At 38.9% G+C, this 17,386-nt stretch overlaps 1 protein-coding gene across 1 annotated transcript; it reads right to left on the bottom strand.

The window, feature by feature from the left end:
* Positions 1-9,399: 9,399 nt before the first annotated feature.
* On the bottom strand, positions 9,400-14,743 carry nppc (natriuretic peptide C). Its single transcript, XM_088914704.1, has 3 exons — positions 14,516-14,743; positions 11,917-12,200; positions 9,400-9,856 (listed from the first exon to the last, which is right to left on the bottom strand). The coding sequence occupies exons 1-2, from the start codon at positions 14,606-14,608 to the stop codon at positions 11,937-11,939; spliced, it is 357 nt and encodes a 118-aa protein (XP_088770830.1). The 5' UTR covers positions 14,609-14,743; the 3' UTR covers positions 9,400-9,856; positions 11,917-11,936.
* Positions 14,744-17,386: the final 2,643 nt, after the last annotated feature.

Raw genomic sequence — 17,386 nt, forward strand, 5'->3', positions numbered from 1 at the left:
CGTTTTAAATCGATCACGGACAGAGGGTAGCATGGCTGCACAAAACAGGGAGCCTTGAGCTTCAGAAGTACAGTACGGCTTATAAAGTTTTCTTTTCCCGAAGGTACTGTATTAGTGAAATGTTCTTAAGTGATTGAAATGCTTTTGATTTGTGACATGTCTGGTATTGGAAAACAACGAGTTTTAATGCGGGGTAATGGAAGAGAGAGGGCGAAAAATTAAAATACAAACAGTGGTTAAAATTTAATATACATTCATTATATAAATAGTTTCACTTTATTACTTGTCAGTTGTTTTTCTTCCAGGAAAAAAAAAACCAACTCCTTCAACACGAGGAGGGGATGTTCACCGAGATTCAGGGCATTCTCCTTGTTATTTTTATATCTACCTTAAGGTCTAACGTAAAAAAAATAATGACGATACTAAGGACAATAATAAATAAGACAGTCTTATAGAATACAGTTTAGCCTTGTAGTGTAGAATCGAATTAATGTACACGGTGATCTACTAAATAAAACAATACCCGCTTTTATATACACAGATGAATCGATGCATGAAATGCAAGAAGAATGTATGTGAGCAGAGAGTTTTGAGTAATGGATAGCTACAGATCGATCGGGTAATTTATGTGGTCTTGGTAACACGAAAATTAGAATTTTGAGGGGAAAAAAAGTTTCTCACAGTCCTACATTAAATCACTAAGTCAAAATAACTGGACCTCCATCATCTGTCATTGTGACCACGTTTTTTTCGGTAAAAATGACTGCAAGAGGGCAGAAATTGCAAAGCGGTAATGATGACTCCAGACTGGATTTGAGGGTTCTGGTTTCAAATCCTTGGTTTACGCTGCTGCTACCCCCTGAAGAAAGGCCCTTCGCTTAAATCGCTAATGGTTCTTGAATTACCAATGTACTTAAATTAAAACAATCGAATGAAATGATAGTAGGTCCACTTAATGGATTGTGTGTAACATGTGTAAGGCATACTTGGGAGAATAAAATATATGGTCGATAGTAAGAATGTAGTAGAAATTAATAAATTAAAAGTAAATTTGGAAGATTTGGCAAAGTATTGACGTAAACAGAATATCAGCTCAGATACAAACTGAAAGGCTCACGGTCCTCGATTTACATTTAGCTTAATTGTACCTGGGTAAGACCCACAAGAGGGATAGCACAAGATACATAACGTTAGGCAGGTACTTTAGTGCCGGTAATGTGTAAAACCAATGTCAAATGTTCAGACGTACAAAATGAACTTGTTTGCATTTACTGCTTTTGACTGAGTATATAATGCATAATGTAAGGCCATCAGTGTGTTGGTCATGTAACCTACTGTAACTCTCTAAGATTAGAAATCATACCGCAGCAATATGGCTGCCCTGTTACCTTTCCGGGTGTGGAAACGAGTACTATAGGAAGGGATATCGAAACTCCCTACCAAAGGCCTTGACATGAAATATCGCGGGAGTTTGATATAGTCGTCATGACGTATCGCGGGACCTTGAAAGAGCGAGATTTGGTTGGACGTTTTGAATTTGGCGAGGAAACAGGGTGTAGAGTTGTACAAACCTTGCGCTATTGGTAAACCTCCCCAATCCTAAATGCCTTGAATCGCTATCTGCGTGGGGGGGAAAAATAACCCAGCGGCTGTTATATGCTTGTTTTGGTTTTGCAGTGAAACGAAGTAGGAAGTGTTAGTCAGCAAGACGTTTTAGTTATTACCTTGTCCTTTAAAGGAGAGTCACGCTGTGAATTCCTGGTTGAGAAGCCGCATTCGCTTATTTTAAGGTTAAATAGTGTATCATTATTAAATCATGGCGTTTTGTTTATATTAATCCTGTACGAAGCATTCGGTGTTTGATTATGTCTAGGTGGTCTTCACATTCCTACAACGGTTGCGTTACTATGTGTTGGAGTAATATATGTAACTCTGCTCAATGAGCTTGGTCTGATGTACTGGACTCAACGGTTACGAGCACATTGAACATCTCTCAAGAGACCACCAGGTGGCACTAATTGACGAATGTTTATTTTTTTTAATAAAAAACTTTATTTTATATAGCGCCTTTAAAGGTGGCTTCTCAAAGTGCTTTTCAGAACGACAACAACAATAAAAAGTACCCAAGATATGCACAATGAGAGGAGCTAGTAGATGGTGGGTATTGAATACAGCAGGAGCAGAGGGGGTAAAGAACAGGAACAGTTAAGTAAAGTAAAAAGTAAAGGCTTTTCTAAAGAAGAAAGTTTTGAGTTTGGATTTGAAGGAGTTTAGAGAAGGTGACTCTCATATCCTTGGGGATAGAATTCTAGAGCTTGGGGGCAGAACAGGAGAAGGCCCTGTCACCCATAGAGTGTAGACGGGCTTGAGGGACAGATAGGAGACCAGAATTAGAAGAACGAAGGTTGCGAGGTGGGGAATAGGAAGACCGTAGCTCAGACAGGTACTGAGGTACCAAGCCATGCAGAGCCTTACAGGTGAGCATGAGGATTTTGATGTTGACCCGAAACTTGACAGAAAGCCAGTGCAGGGATGCCAGGACAGGAGTCATTTGACCTGGTCAGGATTCTGGCTACGGAACTGGACATACTGGAGTTTGTTCAATGCGGATTTAAAAACCCCAGCAAGTAGAGCATTACAGTAGTCAATTCGGGAGAAGACAAATGTATTGATCAGCTTTTCAGCTACAGTTAGTGATAACATAGGATGTAGTCTGGTGATATTTTAGAGGGAAAAGAAGGATGTTTTGACAATATGTTGCACACGTGGGTCAAATGTCAAGCCTGAATCACATATCGCCCCCATTTTCAATTTAGACTGAAGTTCAAGTAAGAAATTTTTGTGAAAGTACATTTAGACTAATCCATTCTGTTGGGATACAGTATATTTCCAGGCACTTTTTGTTCTGAAAGTGATAATTGAGTTAATCGCTTGTTTAGCTCTTTGCATCTAGATGCATGGACAGTCGCTGCCTACAGCCACTGGTTCTTGCCTGCTGATCTGGAATTCTCCAATTACTGCTGTTGGACAACTTTATTTTTCCTTGACTTGAAGACGGTATTCCTGCTCTGCAATGTGACGATACAGCAGCTTAATCACTGCAGAGTTTGTGTAGCTAACCATGAGCTTTAGTGTAATTTATGGGTCAAGTGTGTACAGTGTTAAGTAAAAATGCATTTTGATGTTTTGACACAACAAAGCTTACATGTTGCATTACTGTGCTGTCTTTCTACTAATATACAGTACATGAACCGGATGCTTTAGGAACAGCACTGTTTCAGCCTACTAATAACTCAAAGAATTGGGGCAGGAACAGCCCATGGATACAAAGGTTAATTTACTTGAAAACTAAGGGTTGTTATAAAAGTGAGAAACCTGAAAATAAGCAGTCATGTTCTACAGAATGTGATGCATTGTTTCCATTAAAGCAGCACATTGAAACATCCATTGTACAAATCAAACAAATTCAACAGGTTGTACGTGGTGAGAGAGAGAGATCCAACTTGCTCTGCGGTGAAATTATTTTAATCGTTTTTATGAGCTTTTCATATCAACAAAACACAAAAACCCAGTTTAAAAAATATAATAATAATTGCTTACACTTATAAAGCGCTTTTCTGGACACTCCACTCAAAGCGCTTTACAGGTAATGGGGACTCCCCTCCACCACCACCAATGTGCAGCATCCACCTGGATGATGCGACGGCAGCCATAGTGCGCCAGAACGCTCACCACACATCATCTTATATACCCAAAACTTTGTTGTGGGGAAATTATCCAGACATTATGAAACATTGTCTTGAAGATTACAAACTTTTTTATTTGTCTCAAAAAGGTTTGGAAAGATATCTTGTTTGTATTATTGTGATTTCTTCCGAGAACAATATGTGAGGTAGTGTTTCCGCTGTTCTTTAGAGACTAATTGCACGTCTATTACATCTGAATACCACAAGAGGGCAGCAGTGTTTCACAAGCTACACTAGTTTAGCGCCCCATGATAATCCTTGCCTTCGCAGTATTTGTCGGGTTCTTCAAATAACTGTATTCCAATTCATAAGTTTCGGTTCAATCTAGTGTATTTGAGAAAATTCTTGTCTCAAAGGGTGCATCCTGTTTGCATCAGGATTTTTCTTAATAACGAAATTTATTCCAGTTTCCTGCTCTACATTTACATAGTTATAAAGATGTCTTTTCTATGCTGTATTCATATTTTTAATAACGAGTGTCCTTCCTAAAATGATCTGAAAATTAAGATGAGACCAGAATTTCCAGTGACCTCTGGTCTGGACATGAACTGATGTAACAAGTTGGGGTGAATTAGCAAGAACAGGTTGTTCTTCAGGTAATGCTACCTGGAACAAATGTAACCGGGCCTTGACATTGCTGGTTTTTAAGGGTTGGTGCCATGATGGACATCCAAAATAAAAAAAAAAGCTATCAGAGATTTAAAAGCATGCATTGAACCCACTCCACTACCTGCATGCTTCAGAACAACTCCTTGTAGTGTAGCCACTCTGTTTGCCCGGAAATTACTAACTCCATATTTGTTTTGTACACCTGGGATCAGAGTACCTTTGCTCAAGGGGCAAAATGTATAAAATGTGTAAGAGAGAAGATCTTGTTAAACTACAATGTCCCAGGAAGCTTTGGGGAGTCACCTGCTGTCCTCAACCACCTGACCAATGCCTGGATGACCATTGGTTGGGTGACATTTTAAACCGGGCAGCTGAGACTTCTGGGATGGCTGTCACCTTGTGCTGTACATGAGGAAAGAAGAGCCTCTGAGATGTGGTGGATCGGAGGGAGAGGGAGAGGGGAGCAAAGAGGCAGCTGAAGGAAGAGGCTTTGGAGTGATGGAAGTTTTGAGAATAATTTCAGAGAGAGAGATTCTAGTGTCAGGAAGAGGGTTTTGGGAACTTTGAGTTATGAGAAGAATTGTTTGTAACAGTGTTGGTGGAAGAAAACGAAGTGTAGATGGACCTCAAAGAAAAACTGAGTTTTTTTGTATGTGTGTTTTTTTTTTTAGTTTCTTAGTCTGCAAATAAAAGGTGACTGATTTTTTAAACTTTTTTTACCTATGACTACATGCATATGTCTGTTGTTTCTTAAGTCAAAATCCTCTCACACATCCTGCTCACAGGTCTGTCACAAATACCACCAGAAGACTTTGGACCAAATGTACAGAGCTGTTAGCTCAAGACAGGGTAGTACCCATGGACTGGAGATTTGCAGATGCAGTACCCATGCATACGAAGGATGACATAACTGACCCAAGTAATTGTAGATCACAAAGTCTGACTTCTGTCACAGTTAAGGTTAAGAAAACAATCATTAGAGATAAACCAGCAAATAATCTATGTGGAAATAATGTTCTAGGGGTTAGTCCACATTTAAACAAGGTAGGTCTTTCCTAACCAACCTGTTGGATATCCTTGAACACACCATAGCTGTACTGGATATGCATGTATTTAGATTGTCAGAAGGCTTTTGTAAAAGATAATTTCTCAAAGGCATGAGGCTTTTGGGGAAATGTATGTGTTTGGATTGAGAATTGGCTACTTCTAAAAGACTTCCATGTTTCTGTTGATGCATCAGTGGTATCTTCTAGACAATGTAGGGAATCAATCGAAAACAAAACGTTAGCATATGTAGTCAAGTGTAGAATTTAAATTGAGATATTATGTTAAAGACTATGAGGGGACCTTGAGGGGTTCGTTATTATCACTGATAAGGTTAATGTGGTAGACTTCTTTAGAATTAACACTGGAACATGAACAAGAGGACACAGGTAGAAACTGCGTGAAAGTAAAGCTGAGAATGTCTTTACTCAAAGTGGACATATGGAACAAGCCATCAAGCCATGTTGCTGAAGCTGATAACCTGGCTTCCTTCAAGAAATGGATGGATGAGATCCTGGGATGAACTAGCTACTAACTCCCAAATGGGCTAGATATGCACAGTGCTTTCCAAAATTTGTGACTGTATTTGAGCAATAATCATTTCCATTCATTTAATTAAATCATGTCCTTTGACTTACAGTAAAAATGTTACTTTTGTTTATCTGTGTTCTGCATTATAAATGGTAATGTATAGGTATAGGTATAATAGGTATAATAATGTAATATTACTTGGTTACATAGCATTGTTGAGTGTTTCTGAATGTGTGCATCTCATACATGTAAATCCTTTGAAGAATTCTACTTTGACAACCCTGTAAATACATATTGACAATAGGAGTAAGATCAGCAGGCCTGTAGTTTTCCAGAGCCCGGGTTGGTCATCTCTGGGGTATAAACTGGTCAATTTGCAGTTCCATAGAGAGCGGAACATAAAAGTCACCTTCAGAAAAAAATTATAAAGCTTGACCTTTCTCCCAGACCTATAAATTAGTACAAACTCAAATGTTGCTGCTTGTGACAATGTTCTGACAGCCACTAATTTCCTTTTCAGCCGTGAAAGTGAATTTCCCCTAAAGTATCTGTCAGTCATTACAACCTCAGCCCAGCTTTCTGCAAACTTAAGCATCTTTCCAATTAATTTGGGAATTGCCTGTGAGGTAAGAAGTGAGTTTGTTAGGGGAAAAATACTGACGGCAGCACATAAACTCATAAAAAATAGAAATAAATGTCACAGTAACTTTTAACAATAATTTCTTGTCTTTGTATAGCACTTTTCATCCCAGTGGAACCCATAGCACTTTACACAAAACAGCCTTATGTGCTCTGTTCTTCTGATGGAGAGTAATTTTAGGAAGATTTGCTGAATAATTTGCAGAATCATATTGGTTTCAGTGGAACATTCCTGCCCAGTGTGTTGTCTTGTTGAAGTACTGTGGGGAGCGGTGGTTCTGTGGCTAAGGATCTGCTCCTGTGGCCGGAAAGTTGTTGGTTCAAATCCCATGGCTGGCAGAGGAATCCTACTCTGTTGGGCCCCTGAGCAAGGCCCTTAACCCCAGCTGCTCCAGGGGGGCTGTATAAATGGGTGACCCTGCACTCTGACCCCAAGCTTCTCTCTCCTTGTCTGTGTGCCTGTGTCTCATGGAGAGCAAGTTGGGGTATGCAAGCAGACAAAATCCTAATGCAGGAAAATGTATATGGACAATAAAGTGATCTGGTCTTGTAAAGGTGCACGTGCACAGCACTATGAGTTTTCTGTGAGACTTTGAAGGCAGGCAAATACACAGGGACTTGGTATTGTCATGCTTAAAATGATAAAATTGAGATTTCTTGGAGGAAAGTGTTTCATTCCATTTATTCTGATTAGCAGTCTCAAACTTTAGTGTAAAAACACACCTGGGTTCTCTTTACAGGTGATTTAGTAAAATAGTATTTTCATTCATCGTCCTCCTCAGTGGACACCGGTTGCAAAACCCTGGAGAATTTCACATTGTTCACTTTGTGAAATTCTCAATCTTCTGAGTCTGTGCCTTTAAAATGCAAAGCTCCTCTTTAAAAACATCATTAATGCAGAGCTCATTGAGCAGTGTGTACGAGAGATGCTGAGATTCTTTAAAGCACACAGAAATCTCACAGACTGCTCTTCTCTAGTCATACAGTACATCAAACCCCAACATGGCTCCATGTCTGCTGTAATGGCTCTCCACAATTGTACAGGAAAACACTTAACTCTGGCATCATGTGTTTATCTGCATAACATATGGGTGCCAATATTGTGCATTGTTCCCCACTGCAGTATACCACCTGTGTATAGAGTGCTTCAGTACCTTTTAAAGGTAAAATGAGATCTTTTAGTTATAGATCTCCAATGCTGTAAATGTATCAGCACTTTTTGTAAACAAATAATTTTCTTGCTGTGTTAAATCTAAAAGAGAAATGGTTAATAGTAACTGTTCTTGCCAGTCCACTGTGTACCCACATCATATTCATGTGTTTTCCTCTAGTGATGTTGGATACTGGCTTTGTTGACTCTGATGACGATTTTGTTATTCTCTGTTGTGCTGATTGGGCTCTGTCGAACAGTAGAAGAACTGGTCTTTTTGTAGGTGTTTGTGAGCTTTAGAGCCTCACTGCCATGAAGGCTGATGATGGATATTAAGAAGCCATTAGATTTTAATGAAAGGGGAAATGAACCTTGCACTTATTCTTCTACAGTAGAACTGCATGCTTTAGGGGGTTCCAAGTAGAAATATACAACAAAACTTTGATAAAAATCAGTTTTTTAGTGGATTAAAAGTTTAGTTCTCAGACTAGATGTGTGTTACAGAAAATCCCAAATAAGCAGAAGTAGGTTTTGACTTCACACCTCTCTTGACTTCTCATCACCTGCGTGTCCACTCTGCCTCTCTCCTGCTCCCACCTCCTCTCCACTCCCGGCTTTTGTTCTCTCCTGCTTAATCAACAGCCGGTTTTCCTCTCTCTCACACCTAAAGAAGGCTCCACAGACGAAACATTGTGTTTCTTTTCTTTTCAGCATGGAATAATCCTGTGCTTGTTCCTTTGACGTAATTATAATACCAGGTATCTGCAGTGGATTGGATAGATAGAGTGTGTAAAGTCACATGGCTTTAATGAGGGCCAGTGTATCTACAGTTTTCCATGCAAGCTCAGCTCTAAACAAGCCACACCAACTGGTTACTGGTTTAACTGGACCAAGTTTACAATTTTACAGAGCTCTTACAATTTTACAGGTGCTGTTGCTTTCAGGAGACTTTTAAAGTCAGTAGACACACCATTCAGAACCCAGATTGGGCACGCCTGTCTTGATCATCCTGAGACTGCACAGTTTGTGATCTCTGTAGCTCCCTCTGTTGTTTAAAATGAGGTGCAATTGCCTTTTCCTCCGTACAATTACCACCATACTATATACCTTTTATTCACATCTTTTTTTTAGAATCCACTGTGTAGAACTAGACAAATAGTCAGGAACAAATGTAATGTCCACCTTTTCAATCTTTTTGTGTATCAGATATGTTTTTTTGGTTGGTTTTGCATCATTTTCCTCTTCTCCCCTAGTAGTCTTAGATGAAAATATATTCTCAGAGCAAACAAATTATTCTAATGTTACTTTTGAGAAATGCACTGTATAAAGTCCAGCATGGATATATTATAAAATGGTGAAACAAATGTATACACTTTCAGCTCCAGTGCCTGTTTTTTATTTTTACCAAGCAGAAAGACCTGGGCAGAGTGCTGAAAAGGAGCTGAAAATATTCTATCTGAAAAAAAAACTAGATCCTTTAAGTGATCTTAAATTAATATTAATATCTGCATTAGAAAGGCCACAAAGTTTCATTCTCTTAGTTGACTGTTCCCGCGTATCAGAGATTGTTCTCCATACAAGTCTCAACTACACAGAAACAAAAGCAAGGAGCTACAAAAAGATAGTGTCACGGATGTCCAACAGAATTCCACAGAACAAACTTGGGAGAGACTCAGAAGTGCATGTGGAATGGTTTTTCATTTTTTAAAACATTTACAGCTATTTAAGACAAAAAAAATGTTACAAACGTGTTTGACCTGCAGTTTAAATCCATTTCAAAATGTTACATAAATAAAACTCATATTTATAAATATCTCTTTTATAAACATATAAATAGTTTTCTTAAACATAAATACATTTATGCAGGAATGAAGTACATGAATTTACAGCAGCGACAATATACAGCTTTGCCGTTTTAGTGTCTACATCATTGTCCGCCTTTTTGTAGCGTTTATTTTTTATGTATATTTTTTTCGGATTTTTTTTTCTCTTAGTGTTCTGTAACGCTGGTGATGGTGGTTCATTGTACCAAAATTCGAACCAGTCAGTTTCTTGAAAAGAGAGGGTGCTTTCTGTTTTCCTCAGGTAAAGAGCAACCACAGCCGAGTTTGTCCAAACCCATCGTCCAATGAAGGTTCTGAAAAGAAAAAGAATTATTACCATCAAATGAATCTCCTCGTTGAAAAGTTCTGAGACAAAAATAAAATCTGCCATAAGTAATATCATTGGCATTTATTTTTTTCCTGCCTGCTTAACTCAATGTCAATCTTCGTGAAATCAGTTTTGATGGTGTTTATGAGATGTACCGTCAGTGAGTACATTCAGAAACGAGAGATGGCCATTTGGCCCCTCTGAAGTAGCTCATTGATTCAAAGATCTCATCCCGTGTTTTTAGTTTTGGAAGAAACCAGGGTATCGGCTTCAACGACAAGACTGGGAAGCATTTCTTTAAAAAAAGATGATCGTCTCCTCATTTAGTTACTTTTCTAAATGTTATTACCCCCACCAAAATGTACTTTGGCAGAGCAAGCATGCTCTTTTGATAGGAAAAAGTATTTACAAGGAACACTCCTAACTCTTTCTCTCACTCCAGGGGGGTCAGAGTGGGGAAACAGGGAAAGGGGATGATCGATTGCACAAAATGGAAAAAGCAAGACACATTCACCCACTGACACACACAGAGCTTCAGCTGACTTTGGAAAGAGAGATTATGTACTCCCAGTCTCAGAGAACATTTTACACCCATAGTGTGAAGCCATATGTGTACTTTGCTTCAGTTAACTGTGGATCACCTCATATCTTTATCACAAAATTAGTTAATGTTTTATACACATTTACTGTATGCTGACCTACAAACTCCTGTAATGAGCCATGCTAAAGGACATGTAAAGTGTCAGCTGCCTATGACATGATCCCTAATGATGCAACCTCTAATCTCAGTGCACTTACACTAGTTTATTACTGATGGTAATGGTCACATTTTCCCACTTACACACGAGCAAGGTGGTAAGGCGGTATAGTACATTCAAAGAACTATCCATAAGCATTTTCATTCAGTGCACTTTCGTTTCTTGTGTGGTGTTCGGATTTCATTGTGCCAGGACAGACTAATGTCTACAGTTCCGAAACAACCTTGACACATGAAGAACATTTAGACTACAAAAAACACTTGTACTCAGTGCACTCAGTGATAATTAAGAAATTATTTGTCCTATATTTAATCCCTGATCCTTTGTTAGTGTCCAATAATGTATGCTTTATTAAAGACAATCTTTGCTGTGGATACATTTAATTTAATTATGTCACTAATATTTTTCTTTTAATTTTATGTGTATACAGACTTCTTTTCCAGCTACTGGGAGCATCAATAAATGGCATTCTGCACCCAGTATGACATTATTTCCCCATGATTCCTTTATTTTTGACCTTTTATGTAAATACATCCCTCAAATGTAGAAAATAAATATTGGACTATATTGTTTATTAGAAACATACAGATTTGCCTATTTCTTTTATTCCCTAAAAATACAGGAGACATCCTGCTTTAGCAGCAGCACAAATAACAAAAACATTGTGTTTTCCAATAATGTCTTTGAATCTTTTGTTACTGTGTGTCATGACTGTATTTCAGATCATGACACAATGTCAAATTTAAGTAAGCAAGTGCTTTTTTTGCACAATTAATTGACAGTGTGATCAGTGTGAATTTCATTTGACTCCCAACCTCACTGTAACCTGGATCCAAAATTACTAAGAGTGCCTTTCGCTAACACTCCCAAGTGTGAAAAAGATTTTACATGAAGAAACACTATATTCCAAGTACACATATACCGTGTGTTTATGGTTACAATTCAAAATATGGAATTCGAAATTAATCCGAAAGCTCTTTTCACCCATAACACCTGAAGAGAATGATAATGCAGTGTTAATAACCCTGTAATAGGTGACCCTTATAAATGATTACTTGCATGGCTGTCAACCAGATTTGGATACTTGTGGATTTGGATATTGTCAACCAGATTTGGATACCAGATTTGGATATTTGTCATCTATACATGCTTTATTAATGACTACTTCACTGTTAACGACTGCTAAGCACTTACAACATGAGATTTGCGCGTCTATTTTTTGCGTCTCAGATACAGCTGACGTCAGCTCCCATCCTCCTAGAGTTCGCCACCCCTGTGCTTCACTTACCGCCTCTGGGCGCTGTCTCTTTAGCAGCCGAGGCCGCTGATGGTCCCTATTCTGTCAATCTTGTGACCGAAGCAGCCCCGGGACCCCCCTTTCTTCACGCCGCCCTTGAACTTCCGCGGGCTGGGCTGGTCGTTCAGAATCCGCGCCCAGGCTGCCTTTGCCCGGGTGTCCAGGCGCAGGTCCCGGAGGAGTCGCACCCTCGACCTCGCACTCTCAAGTTTGCCTTCTGTCTCCCCCGATGCTAGGTACTCGGACAGCTCTTCGCCTAGCAAGCTTCTAAGAGACTAAAACAAAGAGGTGAAGAAGAAAAAGGCGTCAGATCTCGGCTTCCCTGGTCAGACCTGTGGCAGCTAGACTCACGCATGGTCAATCTGTGAATCCAGTTACTGTCTTTATGCAGCAAGACTGGTCTCCACAGCAGTTCTCTTTCCAGCAGGAACTAATTGCTGGAGCATCTTAATACTCTGCGTTAATAAAATTACCCTCTTTGTTTTGGTTCAGCATGATTTGTTTAACGGAACAACTGTTGCGTGTAACCACACGGCACCTGAACGTCTCGCACCGTTCGTTATTTTATGTAAACCGAGGTAAATCGGGATTTTCGATTGTATACATATTACAATACGCTTTTCCCCCTTTAGTTTCCAGTCATTGTATGTGATTATTTTGTCTCCACTATGATGATCCACAAAGAGATGATCACAGGTTTAGATGACTGTAATTTACAGCCATTCACTGGAAATCAGCAGCAGGAGTGAATATAAGACTACGGTTTCACACTTCTCTAGCCAGTAATATGTGGCGGAGAGAGATACAAAATGCACCAAAAGAGAGTTGGAAACACCTTTTGTTGTCCATTTAACGCCTCTCTGTGCAGATCAGAATCTCTCCTACTTTCTTTTGCTTCTGTAATACTTAGTATATCCCCTTCCGTGTTTTCTGCGGTGTTGAAGTAGGGAATATATTTTCCGCAGAGGCTGTGAGAGGGCAGGCGCCACTCTCCATAAAGAATCATCAACAGCTCACCTGGAGCCTGCCAGGGTAGGTGCAGATGTGAGGTATAGAGGAGGATGGCACAATGACAGTCACTAACAGCTTTATTTTACTTGACCTGCAGCTCAATCCACAAACCTTCCCTACTATTACAGTTTAATATTGCAGAAGTCTTTAAGCTGTCGACTTCATGCTCATGTGGATGCAGGAGCTACTGGATATACGGTAGGCTTAGTCATTGTCTTCAAAGGTTAAACCGGGTTAGTTTAAGGAGCCTATTTAAAGTTAAGTATTGCAATAGAAGCTCTCCTATTCAAACTGGGGACATGGGTATGAACAGAGTATCTTCTTATCAACTGTTGGAGGTGCTATTGAGACATTGCTGTGGATACTTTGCTGGGTTTTTTTTCATTTTAGCATAACCTACATCGATTTTAACACTTTCCCGTTGTTACATCCTAGTAAATTTCCATGTGGGAAGATTCGGATAAGTGGGAGTTCACGCCACCTCCTAAAGAAAAAATACTTTTTTAAGATATGTCGGTATTAAGACATTACCCAATAAAAACTTCATTGGAAAATGAAAGATATGTGTTATTTCAAGAGATAAATTCCGTGAAGATACTTACATTATACGGAAAGGAAATTCTCCTGTTTGTCTTTTTTTAAGTGCTTTCCATCGATTTGGTCACAATGCCTATGTATGATGCACAGGTACTACACTACTACCGTAGTGGCGCTTTTGTCACTGATGTCCGAGAAACGTTTTACGAGCTCCGAAAGTGGGACGAAGAGGTTCAGTCACTAAGTTATTAAAATTCTCTTTAAAATATTTTTTTTTGTAAGACGGGTCTGAAACTACAAGAAGCTACCGTGAGCCCTCATCTCTTTTACCATCGTATCTGCGCGTTCCTGTACTTATGAATGTCTGGGTACCAGAATACAGTTCTAGGAATGTGATGCATTCAGGACCATGACATAGGTGAAATACTTGCAGCTACTAAAAGAAGAACATGTTATTAAGATAATTTGTACGTTTCCTCAAATGTCCTGTTTTCTTACGCACCATGCGTAAAAGTTTCTTAGTTTTTAAAATTAAAGAAATAAGAAAGTATTTATAATAATGATGGGTTTTAGTCATCTCTAACACTACAGGGTCATGAGAGTGAACCTTTATTAAAAATAAAACTTTTCCTTCAATGAACTTTAAAACTTCGAAGTTTAAAAATGTATGCAACCAACTATTTTTGAACACCATGAAGAAAACGTTCCCACCACTTTATTAATGGATGAACAGGTTAATATGTTGTTCAAAACGTATTTTAATGCGGCTGTTATTGTTATTGTTATTGTTTTAGTACTACTCGTAGGAGTAGTTGCGCCAAAAGCAAAAAACAAAACTAAAGTAACAGCCGAGCATAACTGCAAGGAGTCGTAGAAAAGTTAGCTTAAATGGTTTAAGAAATGATGTCAACTAACCGTTAAACGCACTGTCAATTATTTTTCAGACAGAAGAATACGCCACCACCGAAAACAACAATGGATCATTACGCTGGATATCACAAGGCTATACTAACGGAGTCTATACCCTGTAAATCCGATTTACCTTTTGCTGTGCCGGCGTCAAAGGTTTAGCCTCCATGCTCACTGAAAGCAGAGTCATCAATAGTCCACAAGCCACCAAATGCGAGATATTCATTTCTGCTCAGTGGCGAATTCTAAGACTGGGTTCCTTCTGGTTACAATAAAATCTTCGGATCGAGGTCGGTTCTCAGCAAGTGGATTGTCTTGCCTTCGCTTACTCCAAGATACTCAAGTTCTGCACTGCTAGAGAGGAACACCATTCACGCTTTTTATAACCCAGCGATGATGTCATCCAGGCTTTGTAATGGTGTCCCCCCTCCCACCCCCTTCTGTTGTGATATGTTGCCAATTTTTTTTTTACCTGTTAATTTTCGCGGTAGTGTGTTTTTGTACGCGTGTATGTTATAATATGCTATACCGCTTTTAGTCTGTGTATTTTTTACAGTAGTCAGGACGTGGATATGGTCTCTTCTGGGGTAAAACATCATACCGGTGCTCCCAGAGTTACCTATCTTTTGTCTGGCTGTAGAGAAATCTGGCATGTCCTTCTCTCGTTTAGGACAAGGATGTTTGGAGGTTTTTACAATTAACCATTCAGTTAAAAGAATAAACTGCGCTTCCTTGTATTAATGATACCACACAAATGCATGAGCGGGACACTTCAAAGCAAAATCCCGCAAGTCATTTATGGTCGTGTTCAGGTTTTCTGATCTACTGTACAAGGAGTTACGGTACCAGTGATTCGAAACAACGTGAAATGGGGGACAAACTGATTTATCGAGAAGAACATTAACACGATCTGTTTATTTAGCCCTAGAATATAATTTTTTTCTCTATAACAATTATCCGATTCCCATCTCCCCTCACTGGATATCTGCATGCGCCCACTGCTGATGTCCAGGGACTCACGGATAACCCATCTTAACGTTTTGTTTTAATTTAATTTGGAATTTAATATATGTGCGGTTTATATATACATACGCCTTAGCGTAAGAGAGCCTACTTTGCTTTTTTAAAATTTATTTTGAAATCTTTGACAAGTACATTCTGTAGCCAGTTTTGTTTCCGTTATCAACTTTTGTGGGTGTTGAAGGTGTTTTTTTTCTTTTCGATTCAATCTTTTCATAAATCCTTTATGTTTTTTTAAATTAAAAATGAATGCGCATAATGTAATATCACATTACGATTATTGCGTAATATGAAAAGTCCCGTTTTTATTTAGAAAAAAAATCCGTCTTCCTATACTGTATTTAACTGCGTGCAATATATATATCTAGTTTAATGTATGGGGAGTTGATCATTTCTAAAGAAGATGCGGGCTACGTTTATCTGTAGTTTAGAGTTACACTAGTGATGACACCAAAATTTTAATTTTGCGAATAAAGAGATCATGCGCATCAAATTAATTTGGAGATTCACACTTCAAATATTCCAAATTATGCATTTATCGCGCGTTGATCCCCTTACCCCACAGCTCTTCCGAAACCCTTAAACTTAAACTTTGAGATTAAATCACTTGAAGACAATGATGTCTTATTTTTTCTTGTTGTATTCCAACACTTCTTTTTTACACCTTCTTCGTTTTTCCAGAAAGACGGATAGATCCCGACTTTGCTCAATGGATTTTAAAGATGCTTGGTTTGGAAATACTGTGGTTAATTCCACCAGTAGTTGCGTGATATTTTTATATAATGTGATTTGACCAAACTACTTTAACTGACAGTCGATTTACTAGGTTAATATGGGCTATCTGAAGGATGGGATATTGCGGTCAATTTCAACCCACTAGGTACTCTTTAAAAATATGTTTCGCCTGTAAGCTACAGTGCTCATTGTGTGCTTCTTCAACAAATAAGCATTTTTGCGAAAAACTGAGGGACACCTGCTCTGTAGAACGATGTTTAATTCTCCTACAGACAGCGCAGACTTTAGATTCCAGAGGAGTGCGTCTTTTTATTGCCCGTTGTAGCCCTCCTAATGCGGAGTTTATATATAATTGCTGCTTTTGGTATCTATGATTACCCAACACAACTGGCCAAAACGAAATGCCATTTTCAGTACACACAATATGAAAGCAATTGCTTTCATATTGTTGGTATTATTACTTTTGTATTTTGGCTTATAGATTTTTTTTGCGCGGTTGCAATGCGGGTCTTTTTGCACGTCACGGGTAAGTGAATAGTCTTAATATCTTGAGGGTGGTTATTGAGAAGGAAGTGGGCGGACAGGTGGGGATCACTGAATTATTGTAGTCTCGAGGAGCGTGTTCAGTCTGTAGTAAGAGACAGTCTTCACTCAGAGAGTGATCGAAGCCGTGGGGTTTGTCTTCCGGAGAAAACGTACAGTAAGAATTCTCTATAATTACTCCCACGCCGCGCAGCAAACAAGAATCCGACGCTTTAGTTTACGAGAAAGAGCTGTTCGTCGCCAAACCCTGAAATGCTGAAAGAGGTGTATTAAGCGTGATTTCCAGTGTTCTGCTACTTAGTCCGAACTAAACACACAGATGCTTTTATGTTATCCCTGTCGTTTTCATTTACTCCGTGAAAACGAATCAAAAATGCCTCGAGTTACATGTATTTTATAATAATTATTACAAACTAACAATATTAAACTGTTCTGGATGTGCTGTTTAAGAGGCTATATATTTTGCAATTTTCGCCTTCCCCGGTGTTTTTAAAAATCTTTTTTCCCTAGTCATAGTATGGATGACTCTTCCTCTTCCATTTTCCTTTTTCTAATCAGCTTACACAAGTATGGTAGAGTGATAATTGCTTCAGATAATTGCTTCAGATTTCCCTTTAGCTCAGTCTAAGCAAGACCAAAGGGAAATGGGAATGAGTCACACGAGGAGAAGAACGTTAGAAGACATTGGTAGATACACGTGTTCAAG

Source organism: Atractosteus spatula, chromosome 4, assembly GCF_055471065.1.
Source record: "Atractosteus spatula isolate fAtrSpa1 chromosome 4, fAtrSpa1.hap1, whole genome shotgun sequence".
Lineage (NCBI taxonomy): Eukaryota > Metazoa > Chordata > Actinopteri > Semionotiformes > Lepisosteidae > Atractosteus > Atractosteus spatula.

What these genes read in the sequence shown, in the direction of transcription:
- nppc (XM_088914704.1), bottom strand. Translation starts at nt 14,608, where the DNA reads ATGAATATCTCGCATTTGGTGGCTTGTGGACTATTGATGACTCTGCTT. An exon ending in TGACGCCGGCACAGCAAAAG is followed by an intron (nt 12,201 to 14,515) that starts GTAAATCGGATT and finishes TCTTTGTTTTAG; the next exon opens with TCTCTTAGAAGCTTGCTAGG.